The sequence below is a fragment of the Procambarus clarkii genome, unplaced genomic scaffold (genome assembly GCF_040958095.1).
Source record: "Procambarus clarkii isolate CNS0578487 unplaced genomic scaffold, FALCON_Pclarkii_2.0 HiC_scaffold_173, whole genome shotgun sequence".
Taxonomy (NCBI): domain Eukaryota; kingdom Metazoa; phylum Arthropoda; class Malacostraca; order Decapoda; family Cambaridae; genus Procambarus; species Procambarus clarkii.
In genome coordinates this window covers 162345-187169 of record NW_027189206.1, presented here as the reverse complement: position 1 = coordinate 187169, position 24825 = coordinate 162345, and the positions used below count along the sequence as shown (strand labels likewise).

At 47.1% G+C, this 24825-nt stretch overlaps 2 protein-coding genes and 1 long non-coding RNA gene across 3 annotated transcripts in view; 2 read left to right on the top strand and 1 right to left on the bottom strand.

Moving 5' to 3' along the window:
- The window catches only part of LOC123771432 (uncharacterized), a 78916-nt gene extending 61127 nt beyond the window's left edge, over positions 1-17789 (bottom strand). Inside the window, exon 1 of the long non-coding RNA XR_006774481.2 lies at positions 17651-17789. This is a non-coding gene — a long non-coding RNA (uncharacterized lncRNA). The remainder of the gene's footprint in view (positions 1-17650) is intronic.
- Positions 17790-22171: 4382 nt separating this feature from the next.
- LOC138361079 (uncharacterized) lies at positions 22172-22633 on the top strand. The gene has a single exon (XM_069320550.1). The coding sequence runs from the start codon at positions 22172-22174 to the stop codon at positions 22631-22633; it is 462 nt and encodes a 153-aa protein (XP_069176651.1).
- A 170-nt stretch (positions 22634-22803) lies between these two features.
- LOC138361078 (uncharacterized) lies at positions 22804-23616 on the top strand. Its single transcript, XM_069320549.1, has one exon. It carries the CDS (start codon positions 22804-22806, stop codon positions 23614-23616), a length of 813 nt encoding a protein of 270 aa, XP_069176650.1.
- The last annotated feature ends 1209 nt before the right edge of the window (positions 23617-24825 follow it).

Sequence of the window (24825 nt, the reverse complement as noted above, 5' to 3'; positions counted from 1 at the left end):
AGTGAGGGAGAGGCAGAAGGGAGAGGTCAGAGAGAGCAGCACCGAGGGTAAAGAGGTTCCAGTCCGCTTTCGCAAACTGCCACCTAGGGAAGGAGAGGGGAGGGCGAAAAGAGAAAAAGGTAACAAGGATGGGGAAATGGTCACTGCCATGGAGGTCATCAAGAACCTGCCACATGAAATCTAAGTAAAGAGAAGATGAGCAAAGAGAAAGATCAAGACAGGAAAGGGTGCAAGTCCAAGAGTCGAAATGCGTGGGCTCACCAGAATTCAGAAGAGACAGGAAAGAAGAGAGGATAAACGGCTCAAGAAGGCGACCTCGGGTGTTCGTCAGAACATCACCCCAAAAGCAATGACGACAATTGAAATCACCTAGCAGGAGCACAGGCTCAGGCAAGGAGTCCAGTAGGTGTTTCAGATCAGGAAGAGAAAGCGGGACACTCGGGAGGAGATAAAAGGAACAAACTGTGTACCATTTCCCCACAGAGATACGAGCAGCAGAACAATGGAGAGGCGAAGGAAAAAGTAAGGGAACAAAGGGAACATCAGAGCGAATCAAGAGAGCAGAAGAATTAGGAGCCCCAGCAACAGCTAGGGGGGGGGGGGGAGAGAAAGGAATAGCCACGAAAGCGACCAGGACGAGCACCAAGCATCGGCTCCTGGAGACAGAAACAAAGGGGCGAAAACCGCGAAATCAGAAAGTGAAGTTTGAGGAAATTGGCGTAATAACCTCGAACATTCCATTGAAGAATAGACATCGACGAAAAGAGAAAGGACAACAGAGAACAAGGAAGAAACAAAGGTGAAAGAGCAACATAGCACGTTAAAGAAGATCAGGGTCAGCAAAGTCAGGGTTAGGGGGCATGGGTAAACTGAGCAAAGCCGGAGGGAAGGAAGCGGAAGAACAGACCAAAGGTGGGCGGGCGGGGTCCAGAGGAGGAGACAAGGGAGAGGGGCAGTCAAGGACAGCAGCAGGAAGAGGGGGAGTAGAAAGAGGGGAGCGTACCTCAGCAATGGCAGCAACCGAGAGGGAAGCGGGGGCCAAAGAAACCTCCAAAGCAGGAACAGGGGGCGCAACCACCAAAACGGGAGGGGAAGGAGCAATAGAATCAGTAGTAGGGGCCGAGGAAGAAAGCGAAGCCTTCTTACCCACCAGGGAAGAGGAAGGAGAGGAGCAAGGTTTACGCTTCTGATGTAAAGAGACCGGTGTCCCAGCAACTACGTACCGGGCAACGGATTCCAGTGTCTCAACAGGAGAAGCTGAACGAGAGCACACACGACGGCCGTTAGGAGAGCGATGGACATCAGCCCGCACCAACAGGTGATGGGGAGAGTCAATAGACGGAGGAGAAGGATGGGAAGGAGGATCGGAGAGAGACGAGGAAGAAGACACAGGAGACATGACAGACCGGGTAGAAAGAAGGGAAACCCCAGACAGAGGACCAGGAGGGGGACCCTTCGGGACAGAACTCAAAGGAAGAGGAGGGGGCAGTGGGTGTATCAGGGTCCAAGGCCCCGGAATCGGTTGTGAGTCTGAGGAAGGTGGGAAGGACGAGGAGAGGAAGAGCGCAACACGCGAGCATAAGAGACATTAGCATAAGGCGGGAGCGGGCGAACCTAGTGCCTCGCCTCAGGAAAAGATAAACGATCCCGGTGCTTCAAGTTGAGGACGGCTGCCTCAAGCTTGTAACGGATACACGCACGGGAGAAGGTAGGGTGGGCCTCACCGCAGTTGAGGCAGCAAGCCTGGGGAGAAGTGCACTCCGACTTAGAATGACCTTTGCCTCCACACAAAGGACAGAGAGAGACAGTCCCAGAGCAGCGGAGGGCACCATGCCCAAACCTCCAGCACTTGTTACAGAGCCTAGGAGAAGGAATGTACTCTTGGACAAAGCACCTGGCGCCAGCAAGAATGACAGAGGGTGGAAGGGTCCTACCATCAAAGGTAATCTTCACAAACCGAAGGGGTTGATGGTGACGACCACGAGGGGGACGAGTAAACGTGTCCACCTGGGGGATAGAATGGCCCTGGGCATCGAGGATATGTCGAATATCATTGTGGCAGTCCTGCAGATTCTGAACACCGGTCGCAACATGGGGCGGGAGGAGAATAGTGCCAACACTGGCATTCAACTGAGCGTTCTTTGAGACCCGAACAGGGGTCTCGCCAAGGCAGGATAAGGCAGCCAAGCGGAAAGCCGCATCCTGAGAAGGAACAGCAATGCCACGTGTACCGAAACGAGTGAGGTTGAAGGTAACAGAGGCATCCACGGAATCAACAAGATGTCGATGGAGGGAGAAATCGTCAGGAGGCGCAGAATCAAGAGGGAGGAGATCAAAGTATTTGGCCCACGAAGCGGGCCCAAACAAGGCTTGATAGGCATCATAACGGGAAGGAATCGAGCGAGTGCGGCCGTGTCGAGGACGGCATTGAGAACCCCCAGAGAGAGAGAGGGGTTAAAAGGCGCAGTAGTTACAACTAGAGATTGACCCGTGCCAGGGGACGAGGTAGTCACCACTGGGGGCTTGGGGCTCGACCCAACCACAGAGGAGGGAGGGGAGCCGAGGGGAGTAGTCAGAGAGGCCAAAGGAGGAGCAAGGTCGGGGCCCAATGCAGTGGAGGCTACAGAGCCCGGTCTTCCAACACGGACCGACTCGGGGGCTTGGTCACCCACCCCACGAGCCTGAGAAGGTAAAGGAGGAACAGAATACAACATAGGTACGAAAAAGAAAAATTCATTCAGGAATGTGCTCCCACACCCACCATGGAGCCACAATTAGAGGCAGGACACCCAACAAGAAGCTATCCCCGATCATGCCGGGGCCTCCTAGGGGTGCATCGTGAGTATACGCCCCACAAACGCCACCTTATTAAGAACCATCAGTCCGTCGAGATCGGGTTCAGTGACGAAAGGGAGATTGACAATAAAAGGTTCCCCTCGCTCTCGAAGTTGGGTACTACAGTTCTACGGGTGCAAGAGTATGCCTCCTCAAGCACCCGGGCGTCAAAATAAAAGAAGTTCAAAGGAATAACCAAAACAAGCAAAAGGTCGGCAGGAAACGACAAGCAGATAGGAGAAGAGGTAATCTTGAGGTTATCTTGAGATGATTTCGGGACTTTAGTGTCCCTGCGGCCCGGTCCTCGACCAGGCCTTCACCCCCAGGAAGCAGCCCGTGACAGCTGACTAACACCCAGGTACCTATTTACATCTAGGTAACAGGGGCATAGGGTGAAAGAAACTCTGCTCATTGTTTCTCGCCGGCGCCCGGGATCGAACCCGGGACCACAGGATCACAGTCCAGCATGCTATCCCCTCGGCCGACCGGAGGGGGGATAAAAACGAAACAGAAGGGAAAGGAAAAGTTGCTCAGCACAATTTGAGAGGACGACAGCAGGAACACAAGGCTACAAAAGGACAGAGGACTGTCCCAAGGAGCATCACACTCTGGCAGCCTCCCACTAAGCCCCCTCATGGCATCAACGAGCTGAACGGGGAGGGGGCTGGTATGGTGAATGCAGACAATAACAGGTGGCCACACAGTCAGTAAATGATGCAATCTCCCTCTGTCCCTCAGCATCACTCCTCCCACAGCGCTAATTATTACAACAATCCTGCTATTATCACAATCCTGGTCATTTTTATCACAGTCAGGGATCATCTGTAATATTGTCATTGCTAAATAATAGCAATTATATATTTATTTTGACATTTTTCGGCGATGCTGTGGTCACAAGCTGAGCAGCAATGCTGTTCGCTCATGCTGCATGCACCAGCCTTGGTTGCTCCAACAGTACTGTGGCTCTCACACAGGAGGATATTGCCCACGATTAAAAAAAAAAAAATAGTGTCTGTTTACAAGAGCCCTGAGGAAGCTAATGTGAACCCCGTGTAGCCATGGGCCATTTGAATCGTGCCTGGCACCCTATGGCGCATATATAAGCCACGTGCACCGTGGGACATGTTACTCATGGCGTATATATACGCCATGCACAGTTTAAGGGTTAATTAATCATTAACACTGACAATACTGTACTCTATTAACACTTTTAAACTAATTTATATGCCTTTCAATCATATTTATCTCGTTAGCAGATGCTCCACGACTTGTCGATGGGAATTCAACATCAGGGGGTGCAACATGGCTTGTAGAGCATTTGTTGCCGGCGGAGGCTGCACGACTTGATGGTAATTCAGCATCAGCAGGTGCAGCATGGCTTGTAGAGCATTCGCTGCCGGCGGAGGCTGCATGACTTGTTGATGGGAATTGATCAGCGGGTGCAGCATGGTTTGTAGAACATTCGTTGCCGGCGGAGGCGGCACGACTTGTTGATGGGAATTCAGCATCGGCAGGTGCACCATGGCTTGTAGGCGAAGATTTTTCACGAACCATTGAAATCATGAATTTATCTATTTTTATCTGAAAATGATTTTCTCTTGCTAACGTTCTGAGACATTGCTTAACCACCATGCTGCGCCGAGTTTATTGTGAAATTCCTCCTGTACGCATGAAATAAAGTGTTCACCCCCCAAAAAAAAAAATTCTTCGTAAAATGATAAATTCCCTTCCCTGAACACGTCTATGTAAAAATAAATACCAAATTCTTCTTACTTTGATTGTGGGGACGTGGACAAGGTGCGCTGTGACGTCTTCAGGGCCTGGTCGCCCACACGGTCACGCGGGCCATTCAAACACCGGGTGTTGCCACAAATATATTTTCAATTATTTGTTCTATGTATTCCCTATGTGTTCCCTCAAGCCAGCAACGACTCTTCATAAGGTAAAGTGAATGTACACATGGGAACAGTCAAACAAAACATTTATTTTACATGTACAGTATCGTATTACCAGTGTATAATGTCATATTGTTGTTTAACCCTTAAACTGCGCATGGCGTATATATACGCCCTGAGTAACATGTCCCATGGTGCGCATGGCGTATATATACGCCATAGGGTGCCAGGCCTGATTCAAATGGCCCGCGGCTACACGGGGTTCACAGTAGCTTCCTCAGGGCTCTTGTAAACAGATGCCATTTAAAAAAAAAATCGTGGGCAATATTCTCAGGTGTGAGAGGCACAGTACTGTTGGAGCAACCAAGGCCGGCGCACGCAGCATGAGCGAACAGCATTGATGTTCAGCTTGTGACCACAGCATCGCCGAAAAATGTCAAAATAAATATATAATTGTTATTATTTAGCGATGACAATATTACAGATGACCAATGACTGTGATATAAATAACCAGGGTTGTGATAATAGCAGGATTGTTGTAATAATTAGCTCTGTGGGAGGAGTGATGCTGAGAGACGGAGGGAGACAGCATCGTTTACTGACTGTGTGGCCACCTGTTATTATTTGCATTCACCATACCAGGCCAGTGGTTCTCTATGGTGAACACAAATGTAGATACTTATATATAATGTGTGTATTAGTGTAATAACAGCAAAAGGATTATGCTGGGAGGAGCCATATGGGTGACGGAGGTGACGTCGTCTGCACGATTTGTCTAGCTGTTTAGAGGGTGGCCACTATGCTCTTTGGGCGCACTACAAGCTTAGGTGTACAGTTACGGTGCATAAAACATGTAGATATTTATATATAATATGTGTATATAGGGTAATAACACTGCAAAAGGTATTGTTGGGGGAGAAAGTTTAGTGCGTGTGACCTTGAAAGAGTGAGGGAGCCGCCAGCCGCCATCTGTATATAGCGACGAATCTTAGTGCCTGAACTAACTATATCAGCTTAGCTGTACAGTTGTGGTGAACAAAATATACACATACTTATATATAACGTCTGTATATAGTGTAATAACACCACAACTGGTATTGTTGGGGGAGAAAGTTTAGTGCGTGTGACCTTGAATGAGTGAGGGAGCCGCCAGCCGCCATCTGTGTATAGCGACGACTCTTAGTGCCTGAACTAACTATATCAGCTTAGCTGTACAGTTGTGGTGAACAAAATATATACATACTTATATATAACGTCTGTATATAGTGTAATAACACCACAAATGGTATTGTTGGGGGAGAAAGTTTAGTGCGTGTGACCTTGAAAGAGTGAGGGAGCCGCCATCTGTGTATAGCGACGACTCTTAGTGCCTGAACTAACTATATCAGCTTAGCTGTACAGTTGTGGTGAACAAAATATACACATACTTATATATAACGTCTGTATATAGTGTAATACCACAACTGGTATTGTTGGGGGAGAAAGTTTAGTGCGTGTGTTGAGGGAGTGGCAGCGAGTGGCTGGCTGGTGTGTGGCGGTAACTCCTAGTTGCTTTTCGACTCTCAATACCAACTTAGTGGTTCGTTATGGTGACCAAAACATGCCAATACTTATATATAACCTGTGTGTATAGAGTGTAATAGCAGCAAAACTATTTGTTTATAGTTTTATAAACATAATAATTGAATCACTAATATGCACATCATACTTTTGAGTATAGCGATTATTAACCACTTTTATTATATAAATATAATACAATACACACTATTGAATAATATTACTGCAAAAAAACTAAGAAAAAATCAATTGGAGACATTGATACAATTAGGTAATAATATCTTTGTGGCAACTCCCATCTGTCAACGCGGGTGACGCTGACCGGGTCCGACGACCGCTCTGTCAACGCCCACTTTTTGCCAGACTTCCTCGGTCAATTGCGCCCAAAATATGTCACCTACGATTTTTTTTTTTTTCCGTGCTCAGGGGACACAAATTAACATGTTTAGAAGACAAAAAAAAATTTTTGAATTTTTTTTTTTTTCTTGCGCACAGGGGTGTAAATGTCCCAAGGACCCCTGAGCAGTGTAAGGGTTAAGGGGGTGGAACGGATTATTATAGTTACATTATTTTGAATGGGGAAATTTGTTTTGCAGAAGTCGGTTTAACATGACGACGACGGCGCCGGAACGGATTAAATTCGTTATGCGAGGTACCATTGTACTGTACAGTACAAAAAGATAGGATAAAAATAAACCAGTAATATTTCTTTCATTATATTTTTTATTTAACCCTTAACCCTTAAATGGCGCATGGCTATATACCATTTGACACCCACAGGCGCATACAAAAAAAAAAAAAACTTTTTTTTCTTCCTAACCTGTTAATTTGTGTTCACTGACCATGGGAAAAATAATAAAAAAATCGTTAGTGGAATATATTGCCTACTATAGGGTGGGGAAGTCTGGCAAAAAACAGGCGCTGACTCAGCGTGCATCCCAGGCGGTCTGTTGCTCGCCAGCTGTCAGGCAGGAGTTGCCACAAAGAGATAATTACCTAATTATTTCAATGTCTCTGATTGATTTTTCGTATTTTTTTTTGCTGAAATATTATTCAATAGTGTGTAGTGTGATATATTTTTGTATAATAAAATGAGTGAATCATCGCTGTACTCAAAAATATGGTGTGCATATTGTTGATTCAATTATTATGTTCATCAAACAGTGAACAAATATTTTGTCGGTTATTACACTATATACACAGGTTATATTTAAGTATCTACATGTTTTGTTCACCATAACGAACCACTAAGTTGGCATGCTGAGTGGCAGTGCCAGTGGCAGCCCGCCACTGGCTGCTACTTCCTCCCTCCCTCAAGTCACCTGATTCGTCTACATTCTCCTCCCACAATACTGTTTTTGCTTTTATTCACTATATACAGACGTTACATATATAAGTATCTACATTCGTGTTCACCGTAACGAACCACTAAGTTGGTATGCTGAGTGGCAGTGGCAGCCCGCCACTGGCTGCCACTCCCTCCCTCCCTCCCTCACCTCACCTGACTTGCCACCATTCTCCTCCCACCATACTGTTTTTGCTTTTATATACAGATGTTATATATAAGTATTTACATGTTTTGTTCACCATAACTGTACATTTAAGCTTGTATGGTGAATAAAGGCACAAACACGTAGCTACTCACACAGTCAGCTGATGGCTGCCGCCCTCAAGGCCAGACGCACTAATACTTCTCCTCCAACAATACTGTTTGTGGTGTTATTACGCTATATGCACACACATTATATATAAATATCTACCCGTTTTATTCACCATACTTGTACAAGTAAACTGGTATGGTGCCCAAAGACCATCGTGGTCACCGGTAAACAACATAATTCGTGCAGACAACGCCACCGCCCTCACCAAAATGGCGGCTCCCAACCTACTCCTCTTGCTGTTTATACCCTCTATACACACGTTATATATAAGTATCTACATTTGTGTTCACCATAGTGAACCACTAAGCTGGTATGATGAGTGCAGTCAATAAAAGGTGGCCATACACAGTCAGAAGACAACGCCACTACCCTCCCTCCCACAGCATTACTCCTCCCTTCATGGAGCACAGTATCTCCGTCTCCGATGCAGTCTCCGTGGTATAGTGGTAAGACACTCGCCTGGCGTTCCACGAGCGCTATGTCATGGGTTCGTATCCTGGCCGGGGAGGATTTACTGGGCGCAATTCCTTAACTGTAGCCTCTGTTTAACGCAACAGTAAAATGTGCACTTGGATGAAAAAACGATTCTTCGCGGCAGGGGATCGTATTCCAGGGACCTGCCTGAAACGCTACGCGTACTAGTGGCTGTACAAGAATGTAACAACTCTTGTATATACTGTATCTCAAAAAAAAAAAAAAAAAAAAAAAAAAAATCACCACAATCCTGCTATCAGAACCCTGGTCAGTTTTATCAGTCAGGGGTCTTCTGTAATAATATCATCGCTACATAATAGCATGAACAAGTATATTATGGCTTTTTAGGCGATGCTGTGGTCACAAGCTGAACAGCAGTGCTGTAAGCTCATGCTGCGTGCGTCAGGCTTGGTAGCTCACTCAATACTGAGGCCCTTAACACCCTGGAATTTGGCCCACGATTTTTTTTAAATGGCGTCTGTTTACAAGAGCCCTGATGAAGGTGTGGTGAACCCCGTGTATCCGCGGGCCGTTTAAATGTTGCATAGTACTCCAAAGCATCATATGATGCGATGCGCAATTTACTGCAAGTCGGTCAAAACATCATATGATGTGATGCACAATTTAAGGGTTAAACTGCGCAACGCGCCTGCAGGCTCACGTCTGGTTTGCGCAACGTGCCTCCGGGTATTTGTATTTTTCACATTCCATTCAAAACTCCCGCGGCTACATGGGGTTCACATCAGCTTCCTCAGGGCTCTTGTAAACAGACGCCATCTTTAAAAAGTGTATAGTGTGTAAATAGATTGTATATATACATAAATTAGCATGATACATAGTAAATATATGCAGCGTATGTGTACACAAGTGTCATGCACATAACACAGTGTCTTCGGACAGTACGGATGCTTTACTGCCATAATATAGTGTACGTGTTCATTATACATAAAATTAGCACGTAAAAACAAATAAAATGTATTTGGAACTGTGCGCAAAAAATGAACAAAAATATATTTGCGGCAACTCGCGCGCCCCGCCCCAGGCGCCCTACTGGCCCCGGGAGCGTACGTCACGGGCGAATGGGGAATGATGACGTCACGCGCCAACTTACAGACCCCATAGCAGCCAAAGTAAGTACAATTTCAATTTTTTTGTTACATACCCATACTGAGGGAAGGGTTTTTGACACTAAAAAATCAAAAGAATTTTTTCCAGGGAATTTATTTCCTGCGCACTGTGGGGGGTGTCATATTTGGAGGCAACGCAGTTAAGGGGTTAAATAACTGCATCAATATTTTTTAAGCTGGCAGGATTTGTTTTACTCACAGGTGCATTATTTGTTAAAAAAAAATTAGGTTTATTGTTACATACAAGGGTGCTACATAGCCTTCCTGGCTTGGTGTCTTCTTTTGATAATTACTTATTGTTACACACAGCCAAATTGTGTAACAGGAAGAGGTCTTGGATCCCTGCTTCCCCCCTCTCTTTTTTTAACAGGCCATAATAGTCCATATAGTCATAATTATAGGCCTCAGTATTCAATGACAAAGTTTTTGAAGTTTTTAACCTTACCTAACATTATTTGTGCAGCATATTTTTCAAGTCTCTAGCCTTGGCTGCCCATCTCTAGCCTTGGCTGCCCATCTCTAGCCTTGGCTGCCCATCTCTAGCCTTGGCTGCCCATCTCTAGCCTTGGCTGCCCATCTCTAGCCTTGGCTGCCCATCTCTAGCCTTGGCTGCCCATCTCTAGCCTTGGCTGCCCATCTCTAGCCTTGGCTGCCCATCTCTAGCCTTGGCTGCCCATCTCTAGCCTTGGCTGCCCATCTCTAGCCTTGGCTGCCCATCTCTAGCCTTGGCTGCCCATCTCTAGCCTTGGCTGCCCATCTCTAGCCTTGGCTGCCCATCTCTAGCCTTGGCTGCCCGTCTCTAGTCTTGCCTGCCCGTCTCTAGCCTGACTGCTGGTATCTAGCCTGACTGCCGGTCTCTAGCCTGACTGCCGGTCTCTAGCCTGACTGCTGGTCTCTAGCCTGACTGCCGGTCTCTAGCCTGACTGCTGGTCTCTAGCCTGACTGCTGGTCTCTAGCCTGTCTAGCTTGACAGTCTTGAAGAAAACTATCCAGCTTTCTTTTAAAGATGTCCGCATTTGTTCCAGCAATATTTTTTATTCTCGCTGGGAGGATGTTGAACACCTGTGCACCTCTGATGTTCATGCAGTGTTCTTTGATTGTGCCTATGGAACCTCTGTTCTTCACTGGCTTTTTTCTGCATTTCTTTCCATATCATTCACTTCAGTATGTTATTATTTAATGTGTAATTTTGGGACTTTTCCTTCCAGTATCTTACATGTACTGGAAGACCCAAATCTGTCAAAAATCATGTCTGGATAATGTTATACAGTATTCCTATCTGGACAGAATGTCCATAGAAGCCAGACTACTGAATATTTGTCTGAAACAGCATATACTGACAGAGTTTGAAACCTAAAAATCTCTCCAAAACCAAGGGTTGATTTGTCCCAGAATACAACATGTGAACCTTTACCATTAGGAGATAAACAAGTGAAATGCCAGGCCTAACACTCATTATACACCACCAGGAATGGAGGGAGTCAGGCAGGGTTCAGACAAGTTGGAAAGTTTCAGGCAAGCAGGGAGGCTGGAGTGTGAGTGGGTGTCAGGAGAGGTGTGGGTGTGTGGAAGAGTGAATTGTGTACCAGAAATGACTGGCATTAAGCATAGGAAGGTGGCGGTCAGGGAGGAGGGAGGGTTTTCTCTCTCTCTCCGACCCTCTCTAGGAACTCAGAGGTGGTGCAGTTGATCAATCATTATATTTTTTCTTTTTGCCGTGGAGAGTTAGTTACGAATGTTAAAAACCACACCATAATACTTGAAAAGTAATAGGTTGGCTATTTATCCATTTAAATATTTACAAAAAAATAAAATGGGGTTTAACACAAGGCGTATATTATGATGTCATTGTACAGCAAGTGAGTATTATGTTATCACTTGTGACATGGGTGGAGGGAGGTATGGTATGGAGTGTCATCCACCTCCTGTCTGTGTTGTGTGCCCACATGTGTGACTGCTCGCCTGCCCATCCAAACCTGCCTGCCCACCCACCCACCCCATCTGCCCTCCCACCCACACCTAAACCTGCCTGCCCACTCACCTGCTAACCACCATGCACATCTGCACAACCACCATCCATCCATCCAGAACCTGCCTGCCCACCCACCCGAACCTATTCCTGCCCACCCACCCGAACCTATTCCTGCCTGCCCACCCACCCGAACCTATTCCTGCTTGCCCACCCACCCAAACCTATTCCTGCCTGCCCACCCACCCGAACCTATTCCTGCCCACCCACCCGAACCTATTCCTGCCCACCCACCCAAACCTATTCCTGCCTGCCCACCCACCCGAACCTATTCCTGCCCACCCACCCGAACCTATTCCTGCCTGCCCACCCACCCAAACCTATTCCTGCCTGCCCACCCACCCAAACCTATTCCTGCTTGCCCACCCACCCTAACCTATTCCTGCCTGCCCACCCACCCAAACCTATTCCTGCTTGCCCACCCACCCGAACCTATTCCTGCTTGCCCACCCACCCAAACCTATTCCTGCCTGCCCACCCACCCAAACCTATTCCTGCCTGCCCACCCACCCACCCGCCTGCCCAAACCTGCCTGCCCACTCACCTGCCAACCACCAAGCACATCTGCCTGCCATCCACCCATACAGAACCTGCCTGCCCACTCACCTGCCAACCACCAAGCCCATCTGCCTGCCATCCACCCCAAACTGCCCACTCGCCTGCCAACCACCAAGCCCATCGGCCTGCCATCAACCCCAAACTGCCCACTCGCCTGCCAACCACCAAGCCCATCGGCCTGCCATCCACCCATCAACCCCAAACTGCCTGCCCACCCACCTGCCAACCACCAAGCCCATCTGCTTGCCATCCACCCATCCACCCCTAACTGCCCGCCCACCCACCTGAACCAGCCTGCCCACTCACCTGCCAACCACCAAGCCCATCTGCCTGCCATCCATTCATCCAGCCTGCCCACTCACCCACCTGTCTGCCCACCCACTGGCTCTGCCCACCTACCAGCCTGGCAGCTGCTGACCACCCACAAAGCCTCACACACTAATTATAGTGTGTGGAAATTCAAATTATGTTTGTGGTACAAACATTTTTGGAAATGTTCACTTTTGTACTTCCACGGTGAAACTTCCTTTGATCCGGAAAACAGGCTCATCCAGCAAGGGGTCCTTCCCATATAGTCCGGATTAGCAAACTTCTACAGTACTGAATATATTATTTGATACCTCTCTTATCTCCTTTCTAAAGAAAATTTGGAGAGCTTTGAGATGATTCCAATAGTTTAGGTGCTTTATAATGCCTGTATGCTGTATTGGTTCTTTGTATTCACTCTATTTCAGCAATCTCTCCTGCTTTGAAGGGAAAAGTTAGTACAGTATTGAGCAGTACTCAAGACGGGACAACACAAGTGACTTGAATAGTACAACCATTGTGATGGGATCCCTGGATTTGAAGGTTCTCGTAATTCATTCTATCATATTTCTGGCTGATGCTATATTTGTTAGATTTTGCTCCATAAATTTTAGGTCATCAGACATCCTTATTTCCAGATACAGTACATCCTCACTTTAACGAACCCCGCTCTAGCAAATTCCCAGAAGATCCGAACAAATTGAATTTGGTACTAAATGTTCAGTGGAACATACAAATGTTCAATTAAGCGAGGACTTTTCATCCAATCAGTCACCGAGACTGAGCATCAGAGGTGGCTGTCATCAACTATGATTCGCCAAAGTGTAAACAGTTATACAGTGTTTTATTATGCTTACCCATTGTTTCTAGGGAGATGTGGTTGAAGGATGATAAAATGGTGTCAGGGGTCATTGGTGAGAATTGTTGTCAGGGGGCAAGTGGTGTTAGTAGTTAGGGTTTATTGTTAGGGGACAGGTGGTGTAAGATATTCTCATGGGAGGTGGGTTGTGTCAGTTGTGGAAGTTGTTAAGGAAGACAGAGTAATAGTGGTGTCAGAGGTGGAAGTTGTCAGGGAAGACAGAGTAATAGTGGTGTCAGAGGTGGAAGTTGTCAGGGAAGGCAGAGTAATAGTGGTGTCAGGGGAGGCAGGTTGTGCCAGTGGAGAGCTCTGGCCTGAGTTATCATCTAAATGGCAACATGTAGCTGGCGCCTCCATGCTCCACCTTGACAGTTCACTCACTGTTTGCTTTATGCCAAATTATATGAGAAAATGTTACCATTTCAGTTGTTTGTAACACACAGCTCTATCATATTCCATAGTCAAAATGAAGAATTCATAATAAATATTGGTGTCAGTAGTGAGGGGATGGTATTGGGGGGGGGGGGTAAGAAGGCAGCTAGCCTCTACACAGTACATAGAGGCAAACCAACAAAATCAATAGAGAGAGAAGGAGTGAAGAATAAGGAGAGGGGGAACAAGTTCCTGAAGATTGCATACACTAACATAGATGGAGTGAGATCGAAGATACTGGAGTTAAATGAAGTTTGTCTCCGTGGTGTAGTGGTAAGACACTCGCCTGGCGTTCCGCGAGCGCTATGTCATGGGTTCGTATCCTGGCCGGGGAGGATTTACTGGGCGCAATTCCTTAACTGTAGCCTCTGTTTAACGCAACAGTAAAATGTGTACTTGGATGAAAAAACGATTCTTCGCGGCAGGGGATCGTATTCCAGGGACCATAGGATTAAGGACTTGCCCGAAACGCTACGCGTACTAGTGGCTGTACAAGAATGTAACAACTCTTGTATATATCTCAAAAAAAAAAAAAAAAAAAGTAATACAGCTGCAGACACCAGACATTGTTGCACTCACAGAGACAAAACTTGATGTTATTTTAAATGAGGCCATATTCCCAAGGGGTTACTCAATTTGGAGACGGGACAGAAAAATTAGGAAAGGCAGTGACGTTGCTGTGCTGGTGAAAGAACACCTAAAGATGAAGGAAATAATGATTGCCAATCCACAAGAAGTTGACATAATAGCACTAGAGATCTGTCATAAAGATGATAAACTAACGATCATAAATGCATATAATCCACCGCCAAGCAGCACATGGTCAAAGGAGGAGCTAGATAGTAAACGAGAAGGTCTTATAACAATAATGGAGAGATTATAGCGAGAGCGGAAAACGATAGATCACGACTTTTGATAGTCGGTGACTTCGACTTGAAATCCATAGACTGGGAAGCATATGAAGCTAAAACAGAAGATTTTTGGACCTGTAGATTTGTAGACCTCATCCTGGAAACATTCTTGTATCAATATGTTAAACAAGCTACGAGGATGAGGGAAGGGGACGTTCCCTCCATGCTAGATTTGATATTTACCAGGAAGGAGGAAGAGATATTTGACATTCAGTACCTTTGGTAAAAGTGACAATGTCTTTTTGGGAATAAATTGGGAATAAAGTATGCAGTGCATTATAATCTGGAAGAAAATAAGGAGGTTGAAGCAGTTGAAAAACCTGACTTCAGGAAAGGACATTATGGCAACCTTAGAAATTTTTTTAGTGAGTATAATTGGACAATCTTGTTGCTAGGCAAGGAAGTGAATGAGATGTATGTCAAGTTTTGTGAAATATATGATAAAGGCACAAAAAAATTTATACCAAAACAGAGATGCAGAACTAGGAAACAGGATTGGTTCAATAGAAATTGCGAGAGGGCCAGAGACCAAGACACAAAAATGGAATCAATACAGGAAGAGGCCAAACCCCCAAACATACCAGCGATACAAAGATGCGAGAAACAACTACACGGCAGTGAGGAGAGAGGCAGAAAGAAATTTTGAAAAAAAGGATTGCAGACAAATGTAAAACAGAACCAGGTCTATTTTGTAAATTCATAAACAACAAATTGCAGGTAAAGGATAATATTCAGAGGTTGAAAATGGGAAATAGATTCACGGAAAATGAAAAGGAAATGTGTGAAACACTAAACGAAACGTTCCAAAGTGTGTTTGTACAAAATGAAATCTTTAGGGAACCAGACACAATAAGAATTCCAGAGAACAACATAGAGCACATAGAGGTGTCTACAGACAAAGTGGAAAAAATGCTCAAGGAGCTAAGTAAGAACAAAGCAGTTGGTCCAGATGGAGTTTCACCATGGGTTCTGAGAGAATGTGCACCTGAGCTCAGCATTCCACTTTAACTGATTTTTCAGGCATCCCTGTGTACAGGAGTTGTAGCTGATGCATGGAAAAAGGCTAACATAGTTCCAATCTACAAAAGTGGAAGCAGGTAAGACCCCCTTAATTATAGACCTGTATCATTGACAAGTGTAATAGTCAAAATACAGTATTGGAAAAAATAATTAAAACTAAATGGGTAGAACACCTGGAGGAAAACGATATAATATCAGACAGACAGTATGGTTTTCGATCTGGAAGATCATGTGTAACGAACTTACTCAGTTTTTATGATCGAGCCACAGAGATTTTACAGGAAAGAGATGGTTGGGTTGACTGCATCTATCTGGACCTTAAAAAGGCTTTTGACAGAGTTCCCCATAAGAGGTTGTTCTGGAAACTGGAACATATTGGAGGGGTGACAGGTAAGTTACTAACATGGATGATGCTAAGATAATAAGGAATATAAGAAACCTAGATGATTGTCATGCCCTTCAAAAATACCTGGACAAAATAAGTATATGGAGCAATACTTGGCAAATGGAATTTAATGTGAATAAATGCCATGTTATGGAATGTGGAATTGGAGAACATTGACCCCACACAACCTATAAATTATGTGAGAAATCTTTAAAGAATTCTGATAAAGAGATCTAGGCATGATTTTTGATAGAAAACTATCACCTGAGGATCACATTAAGAACTTTGTGCGAAGGGCCTATGATACACTTTTTAACTTCAGAATTTCTTTTAAATACATGGATGGCAAAATACTAAAGAAATTGTTCACGACTTTTGTTAGACCAAAGCTGTAATATGCAGCGGTTGTGTTGTGTGGTGCCCATATCTAAAGATGCACATCAACCAACTGGAAAAGGTGCAAAGACATGCCACTCAGTGGCTCGCAGAACTGAAGGATAGGAGCTGAGGAGAGGTTAGAGGCATTAAATATGCCAAAACTAGAAGACAGAAGAAAAAGAGATGATATGATCACTACGTACAAAATAGTTTAAACAGGAATTGATAAAACTGATAGGGAAGACCTGGAACTGGAATTTCCTGGTCCAGCATTTTACCTTCAAGAACAAGAGGTCATAGATTTATGACCTCTTGTCATAATGACGAAGAAATAGAAGAAAATTCACTTTCGCAAACAGAGTGGTAGATGGTTGGAACAAGGTAGGTGAGAAGGTGGTGGAGGCCAAAACCATCAGCAGTTTCAAAGTGTTATATGACAGAGTGCTGGGAAGACGGGACACCACAAGAGTAGCTCTCATCCTGTAACTACACTTAGATAATTATACTTTGGTAATTACTTGTACCGTGATGCTGTACTTGGCATATACCCAAGCTTATGTACACAGAGCATCTCATTACCCCTCAATCTGTCAGGAACTGCATGTGGCATTGTTGCTGGTACCCTGCGCATTGCAACAGAGCCCTCCTTCCTATACATCACAAGCAGTTGTGATGTGACCTATAATTAACTTAACCTGGTTCAACACAACCTAACCTAGCTCAACACAACCTAACCTAGCTCAACACAACCTAACCTAGCTCAACCCAGCCTAACCTAGCTCAACCCAGCCTAACCTAGCTCAATCCAACCTAACCTAGCTCAACCTAGCATACACTAACCCAACACAAACCAACGAAGCCCAATACTGCCTAACCTAAGCTAATTCATCCTAGCATAACAATATATATGGTTTTAAAATACAAAGACGAATCTTCTCGTGTCCGAAACGTCCACTCCTACCCTACAGCAACGTCGCCCATTACCACAGAGGCACTGGTACCCAACATTTCCCTCACCATCACAAAGTGAAACACAGCTCCCTAAGACTGGCTAGCAAGATACTGAAATATAAATAATTAAAGTATAATTAGGTGGTTAAACGCTGGGAAGTGACCACAAACAGTCTGGGTCAACACAGCCCGAGGGACGCCGCCATATTTTCCGACGCTGCAATTTCAGAGGCTACCAATAACAACTTTTTGACACTGGCATTCCAACTTACCTCAAGTGTCTGTCTTTCCACCACAAATCATCCTTTAATATGAAGAATTGGTCATAATACGAGAGCAACAACCAGCTAGCAGCTGCTGTTGTGGGAAGTTCAGGGTTGCTAGATCCGAGTTGTTGAAAGTAGCGAGCTGACGATTAAAAGTAGCGAATTTGTAGGTAAAGTAGCCCAATATTTGGTTTAGCAGTTGATACGGTTTACAGAGTAATATATTTTAATACATAGAGAAACTCTACATGATTTAATGGTTATACAACCATTAAATTATATTATCACTACACGTATAATATAAATTGTGATAATAGGATAACTTAGCAATATTTGCTGCATGAAGCATAATGAGAGTTGAGTCCTTCAATGTAATCATTTTTTTTTATTAACATACTTAGGTATACACAGCATATATGTATACCTATATATATATCAGCACGTTGCTATACACAGCAACGTGCTGCTACCCTCTCACATAGGTGTTGTCCAGCATGATGACACAGACAAGGCAGCTAAATCTGCATGTGATAAGCCTGAAACTTTGAAATTGAAATTGGAATAAGTTTATTGAGGTAAAATATATACAAAGAGATGAGGTAGCTCCAGCTGTTCTCACCCCGTTCAGTACATCGTGTTAATACATACATATACACACACATCACAAACAATAAACAGTTGCGAGTGCAGCGGCGAAGTAAGGGCAGAGCCTGAATCTGAATCTGAATAATACAGAAGATGCCCATTGGGGCAAGCCTTGAGGTGGGGACAGCTGAAGAGTAGTCGGTGAGAGGAAATGCTGAAGTTGAAGAAAAAGTGCCAGGGCTAAACCCAGCTGCGTGGCAATATGTCGATGCTGCAAACAACCCAACAACTGGCTAGGCTGGTCTGGAAGGCGGCAGTGGCAGTGCTTCTACATTCAAGGTGGAAACAATCTGTCTTCAGGTGGTGTCTTCTTCTTCTTCAATTTGGTGTTTCTTCTTGCTTCGAGTAATCATTTGATGTTTGTACTCGGCGTAGTCTGGTGGGAAAAGGTCCTTTGACAATGTGGTTTCGTCGCATTCAAATAAGATTACTTCGTTCCTTAGTATGAACTTTGAGTCTGGATCATTCAGCAGGCATTCTGCCTGCTGGGGTAACGAGGGGCTCTGCCCCTCGTTACCCCAGTATTTATATGGCCCCAGACTGCCCGCGCAACGCCGCGGGACGCGCTGCGCAATTGTTTCTTTCTCCCCCATCAGAAACATCTCCGCTTGCAAAGCAGAGGCCATTTTCTGATCAGGGGGAAAACGACACTGACAGTATGGGACTTATTTATTGGTAGATTAAATTCTGCAGAACATGTAGATATATAAAGTAAAAATTAAGAAAAGTAACAATTCCAAGTCCGAGTACTAGTATTTAACTTAAAAAGTACACCCATAGTAAGTAAGAGTAAGCTTAGCCTATAGTGACATGGTAAACGAATTCTGCAGAAACCTAATAGCTTATCTGGTACTAGAATTAAGGCCGTGGGCAAATGTGTAGTAATTATATAACACTAGGTATAACAGTCAGGACACAAAGAGTAACTATCAAGTGAGTAGACCACATATAACACTTAATGGAGCCCGACCAAGAGGCCGTAAAGACATAATGAATAAGGAGAAGGGGTTCCTGACTAAAGGTAGGGCTTACTAGCACCTAGACTGGGCAAAGTATTAGCTGCGGACAGCGGGACACTTGGGGACTGGCGCTGCACCCCCACCGCAGGCCAGCGGCCGGACCCCTCCCCCCCGAAGAGCGAGTGCCAGCTGGCCGCGAGAGGTCCTCAAAGTGGCAGAGCAACAACGTCCCGCCTGACGTAGGAAGTAAAAGCACTGCTTCCACCTGCCGACTGCCATTATCTCTCATGGGGCGAGCCCGTCCAGAGACAGCTGGGTGGCCCTGCCGATACGAAAGGAATGCGGGGCGTAGTCAGCTGGGGGCAAGCCTAGCGCCGTGAGGGCAGCGCGAAGGATCCTGGTGAAATCTCGCCTGGTGACAGGAGCGCCTGCGGCTTGTTTGAATATGGGCCCAAGGCCCATATAGTTAAAGTATTTAGAGAGTGCACGGACCGGGCATTACTTGCTGGAAGGGCTAGCTCTCAGGGTGAGGGTGGGCGTGCGACCTGCGCTGTGCTTTTAAGTGTTGAAGACGATATCTATTCCTATCGTCGTAACTGATAGCTGTTCAATGCTGAGCATGTGTGGGTAAATACTGGTTCAGTAACAGGGTTGTTGATTTGTGGAACCAATTGCCGCGTAACATTGTGGAGGTGGTGTCCCTCGATTGTTTCAAGCACGGGTTGGACAAGTATATGAGTGGGATTGGGTGGTTATAGAATAGGAGCTGCCTCGTATGGGCCAATAGGCCTTCTGCAGTTACCTTTGTTCTTATGTTCTTATGTTATGTTCTTATGTGTCGTCCGCACTGCGCGTAGACCGCCTCGCCCGAGCGTAGGCAGGCGTGGAAAGCCAGGGAAAAGAGCGCCCTGTAGCAATACTTCTCATAGGCAGAGTTACATACGCCTCCCAGTGCCCGCAGCAGGCGATGCAGGAGGTTCCTCCTCACAGGGAGACGCCGCGCAGGGGCCCGTTGTGCGGAGTTACGTGCCCCCTTTGAGGAGTTGAGAGACCAGGAACTGTCGTGTTGGATCCCTCCTACCGTGTAGCTTGCAGACGAAGGCGATGGCCACTAGATATGCATGAAGAGAACGGAAAGCCAGGCCCCGCGAGAGCAGAGATTGCAGGAAGTTCACCAGGGTCGAAGGTGTAGCATCAAAGGGGCATCCATCCTCGTCGTCCTGCCGAGACGTAGGCGGCATACTCCATCCACTTAGCCCGGTAAGCACGCCTCGTCGCTGGCTGCAGGGAGTTGAATAGGGTCCTCACAGTTGCAGGGCAGGAGGTGCGCGGGAACTAAGGTCGGCGTCGCGGCGAGGCCTGCGTCTCGCAGGAACAAGGGCGGCAGCGTCTGTAAGCGGGAGAGACCATCACAAACTCCGTTTAATTTGCCTGGGAGATGGGAGGGGATGAGTGTAATGTTATGAATGAGCAAGAGCACTGCCAAGGGCCTGACAATTTGCATTAGAAGGGGGCACCTAGCAGAGAGTGAGGTGAGCACGTTTACCACTGCACTGTTGTCCGATTTGCACACCAACCTCTTATTGGCCAATACCGGGGAGAATAGTGCTATACCCATGTAGAAAGGGTAGAGCTCGAGTAATGCAATGTTGAGCCGACACCAGACCTGCGGCCACGTTCCCCTGAACCAGGCTGCCCCTAGCGTTAGGCCATACCCCTTGGAAGAAGCATCAGCACACATTGAAAGTGATGGGGCACTTCCCCATCCACCATCTGGGGGAAAGAATGTTACTCCATTGAAGTCACTGAGGAAGGAGCGCCAGGCGACGAGGTCGAGCTTAGCCTATGCGTCCAAGTGGCATAGGCGCGAGGGGCGCTGAGCACCCCGCGTGAGCGGGTGCAGACGACGCAGGAAGGCCCGGCCGCCCGGGATTACCGCGGTGGCGAATGTGCCAGCTCCTCCAGCCTGTCCTCTTATGGTCAGTCTCCCAGGGTGAGTGCTTCTCCCCCACTTACTAGTCCCTGGCTGGGACACCTTCGGGCGCCTCAGGGTTCCTCCATCCCACTCCTGGGCATACACGTCCCTCAGGCCCTCCGGGAAAAGGTCTGGGCAAAAAAGTACGTCGACCTCAGGGAGTTGCTCGCTCATGAGCGCGAAGCAGGACCTTACGAGACTCGCCCTGTGCCCACCACTGACCCCTAGACGTCTGATAAGAAGCAGCCGCCCCTGACGCCGGACCAGTGGGCGCATGGCTTCGACATCTATGCAACGATCTACATCGAGAAGCACCCGGCCGAGGCTCAGGCCCTGTTCACCTACGCCCGGTACGTCAAGACCATGAAGGGTTAAAGGTGACTGGATGTGGTACGACAAGGCCTTCAGATGGGACAAGGAGAGGTCGGACTGTTCTTGGCTCGATTACAGGCTGGACTTGGAATTCCGCTCGGTCCAGCGCGTCGCACACGTCGCCGTTCAGACAGTAAGGCAGGAGGCAGGTCGAACGGCAGCCCTTACCCTCATAGCACCCGGGCCGCAGGGCTTCCCCCCAGGCTACTGCTTTGCCTACCACTCGAGGGGACCCGGCTGCAATTTTACATCATGTTCCTTCAAGCATTACTGCCCGCGCTGCCGAAGGAGGCACCCGGCCTACACCACGTGCCCCCCAGCTCAGCCACGCGACGGACCCACCCACGACCAGCGCCCTCGACGATAACCACAGGATAAGGGTAAGAAGAACGCCAGCAGTAACAACGCCGGTGGACGCCGACGCCCTTGATGCTTTGCTGGTGGGATACCCCATGCGAGACTACGTCGTGGGGGGCTTCAAAGGGGGGGTTCCTACTTGGCTTTGAAGGGGCACGGACCCCCCTTTTTTCACGCAACCCTCAGGCTACGACGGACCTCCCGCACATCGTAGGGCCCATGCTTGACAAGGAGTTGAGTCTAGGACGCATCGCGGGCCCCTTCGAAGCCCCCCCTTTCAAGAATTTCAAGTGTTCGCCCATAGCATTGAGGGAGAAGTCTACGCCAGGCAAGTACCGACTCCTGCATAACCTCAGCTACCCTTACTCCCCTGACAGTGTGAACGCCAACATCCCCCGGGAATCGACGTCCGTCACCTACCAGTCTATCCACGATGCGGTGGCAATGGTTGTCAGCCGTTCGCCGGGGGCTAACCTGGCAAAGTGCGACATCGCAGAAGCATTCAGGATCGTCCCAGTACACCCGAGCGACTACCATCTCCTAGGGTTTTCTTATGGCGGCAAATACTACTACGAGAAGATGCTCAGCATGGGAGCTACCCCCTCCTGCCGGATCTTCGAGACCTTTTCCAGTGCCCTGAATGAATCCTCGCCGAGAAGTTTGGAGTGCGCGACGTTGTGAAGATATTGGACGACTTCCTCTTCGTCAGTTTCACTTTCGACGAGTGCCAGCGAAGCCTGCTGGTGTTCTCCGCCCTCTGCGAGCGATTGGGGGTCCCCTTGGCACCTCACAAGACCGAGGGCCCGTGCTCCTGCCTCACGTTCCTAGGGCTGGAGATTGATGCTCGTAGGATGGAAACAAAACTCCCTGAGGACAAGAGAACAAAGTACACGGCGGCAGTGGAAGTTGCGCTGAGTCTGGAGCGCATCCCCCTCTGGGACCTGCAGGCGATCATTGGAAAGTTGCAATTCGCCACCGCGGTAATCCCGGGCGGCGGGGACTTCCTGCGTCGTCTGCACCCGCTCACGCGGGGTGCTCAGCGCCCCTCGCGCCTATGCCACTTGGACGCTGAGGCTAAGCTCGACCTCGTCGCCTGGCGCTCCTTCCTCAGTGACTTCAATGGAGTAACATTCTTTCCCCCAGATGGTGGATGGGGAACTGCCCCGTCACTTTCAATGTGTGCTGATGCTTCTTCCAAGGGGTATGGCCTAACGCTAGGGGCAGCCTGGTTCAGGGGAACGTGGCCGCAGGTCTGGTGTCGGCTCAACATTGCATTGCTCGAGCTCTACCCTTTCTACATGGGTATAGCACTATTCGCCCCGGTATTGGCCAATAAGAGGTTGGTGTGCAAATCGGACAACAGTGCAGTGGTAAACGTGCTCACCTCACTCTCTGCTAGGTGCCCCCTTCTAATGCAAATTGTCAGGCCCTTGGCAGTGCTCTTGCTCATTCATAACATTACACTCATCCCCTCCCATCTCCCAGGCAAATTAAACGGGGTTTGTGATGCTCTCTCCCGCTTACAGACGCTGCCGCCCTTGTTCCTGCAAGACGCAGGCCTCGCCGCGACGCCGACCTTAGTTCCCGCGCACCTCCTGCCCTGCAACTGTGAGGACCCTATTCAACTCCCTGCAGCCAGCGACGAGGCGTGCTTACCGGGCTAAGTGGATGGAGTATGCCGCCTACGTCTCGGCAGGAAGGCGAGGAGAATGCCCCTTTGATGCTACACCTTCGACCCTGGTGAACTTCCTGCAATCTCTGCTCTCGCGGGGCCTGGTTTTCCGTTCTCTTAAGAACATAAGAACAAAGGTAACTGCAGAAGGCCTATTGGCCCATACGAGGCAGCTCCAATTTATAACCACCCAATCTCACTCATATAAATGTCCAACCCGCGCTTGAAACAATCGAGGGACCCCACCACCACGTTACGCGGTAATTGGTTCCACAAATCAACAACCCTGTTACTGAACCAGTATTTACCCAAGTCTTTCCTAAATCTAAACTTATCCAATTTAAACCCATAGTTTCGTGTTCTGTCTTGTGTTGATACTTTTAATACCCTATTAATATCTCCTTTGTTATGTCCATTCATCCACTTGTAAACCTCTATCATGTCACCCCTAACTCTTCGCCTTTCCAGTGAATGCAACTTAAGCTTTGTTAATCTTTCTTCATATGAAAGATTTCTAATTTGGGAAATTAACTTAGTCATCCTACACTGGACGCGTTCAAGTGAATTTATATCCATTCTATAGTACGGCGACCAAAACTGAACTGCATAATCTAAATGGGGCCTAACCAGAGCAAGATATAGCTTAAGAACCACACCAAGTGTCTTGTTACTAACGCTTCGATTAATAAATCCCAGTGTCCTATTCGCCTTATTACGAACATTCATGCATTGATCCTTTTGTTTTAAATTCTCACTAATAATAACTCCCAGATCCCTTTCGCAATCCAACTCCGCAATCTCAACACCATCTAGCTCGTATCTTGTAACTCTATCATCATTACCTAGCCTCAAAACTTTACATTTATTAGCATTAAACTGCATTTGCCAATCCTTTGACCATTTCAAAACCCTATCTAGATCGACTTGAAGTGATAGTGAGTCCTCCTCCGAATTAATTTCCCTACCTATTTTCGTGTCATCGGCAAATTTGCAAATGTTGCTACTCAAACCTGAATCTAAATCATTTATATATATTATAAACAACAGAGGTCCCAGGACAGAGCCTTGAGGCACTCCACTTACAATATTTTCCCACTCTGACTTGACTCCATTTATACTAACTCTCTGTTTCCTTTGGTATAGCCATGCCCTAATCCAGCTTAATATAGCACCCCCAATACCATGAGCCTCTATTTTTTTA

What these genes read in the sequence shown, in the direction of transcription:
- LOC138361078 (XM_069320549.1), top strand. Translation starts at nt 22,804, where the DNA reads ATGGAAACAAAACTCCCTGAGGACAAGAGAACAAAGTACACGGCGGCA.
- LOC138361079 (XM_069320550.1), top strand. Translation starts at nt 22,172, where the DNA reads ATGCTTGACAAGGAGTTGAGTCTAGGACGCATCGCGGGCCCCTTCGAA.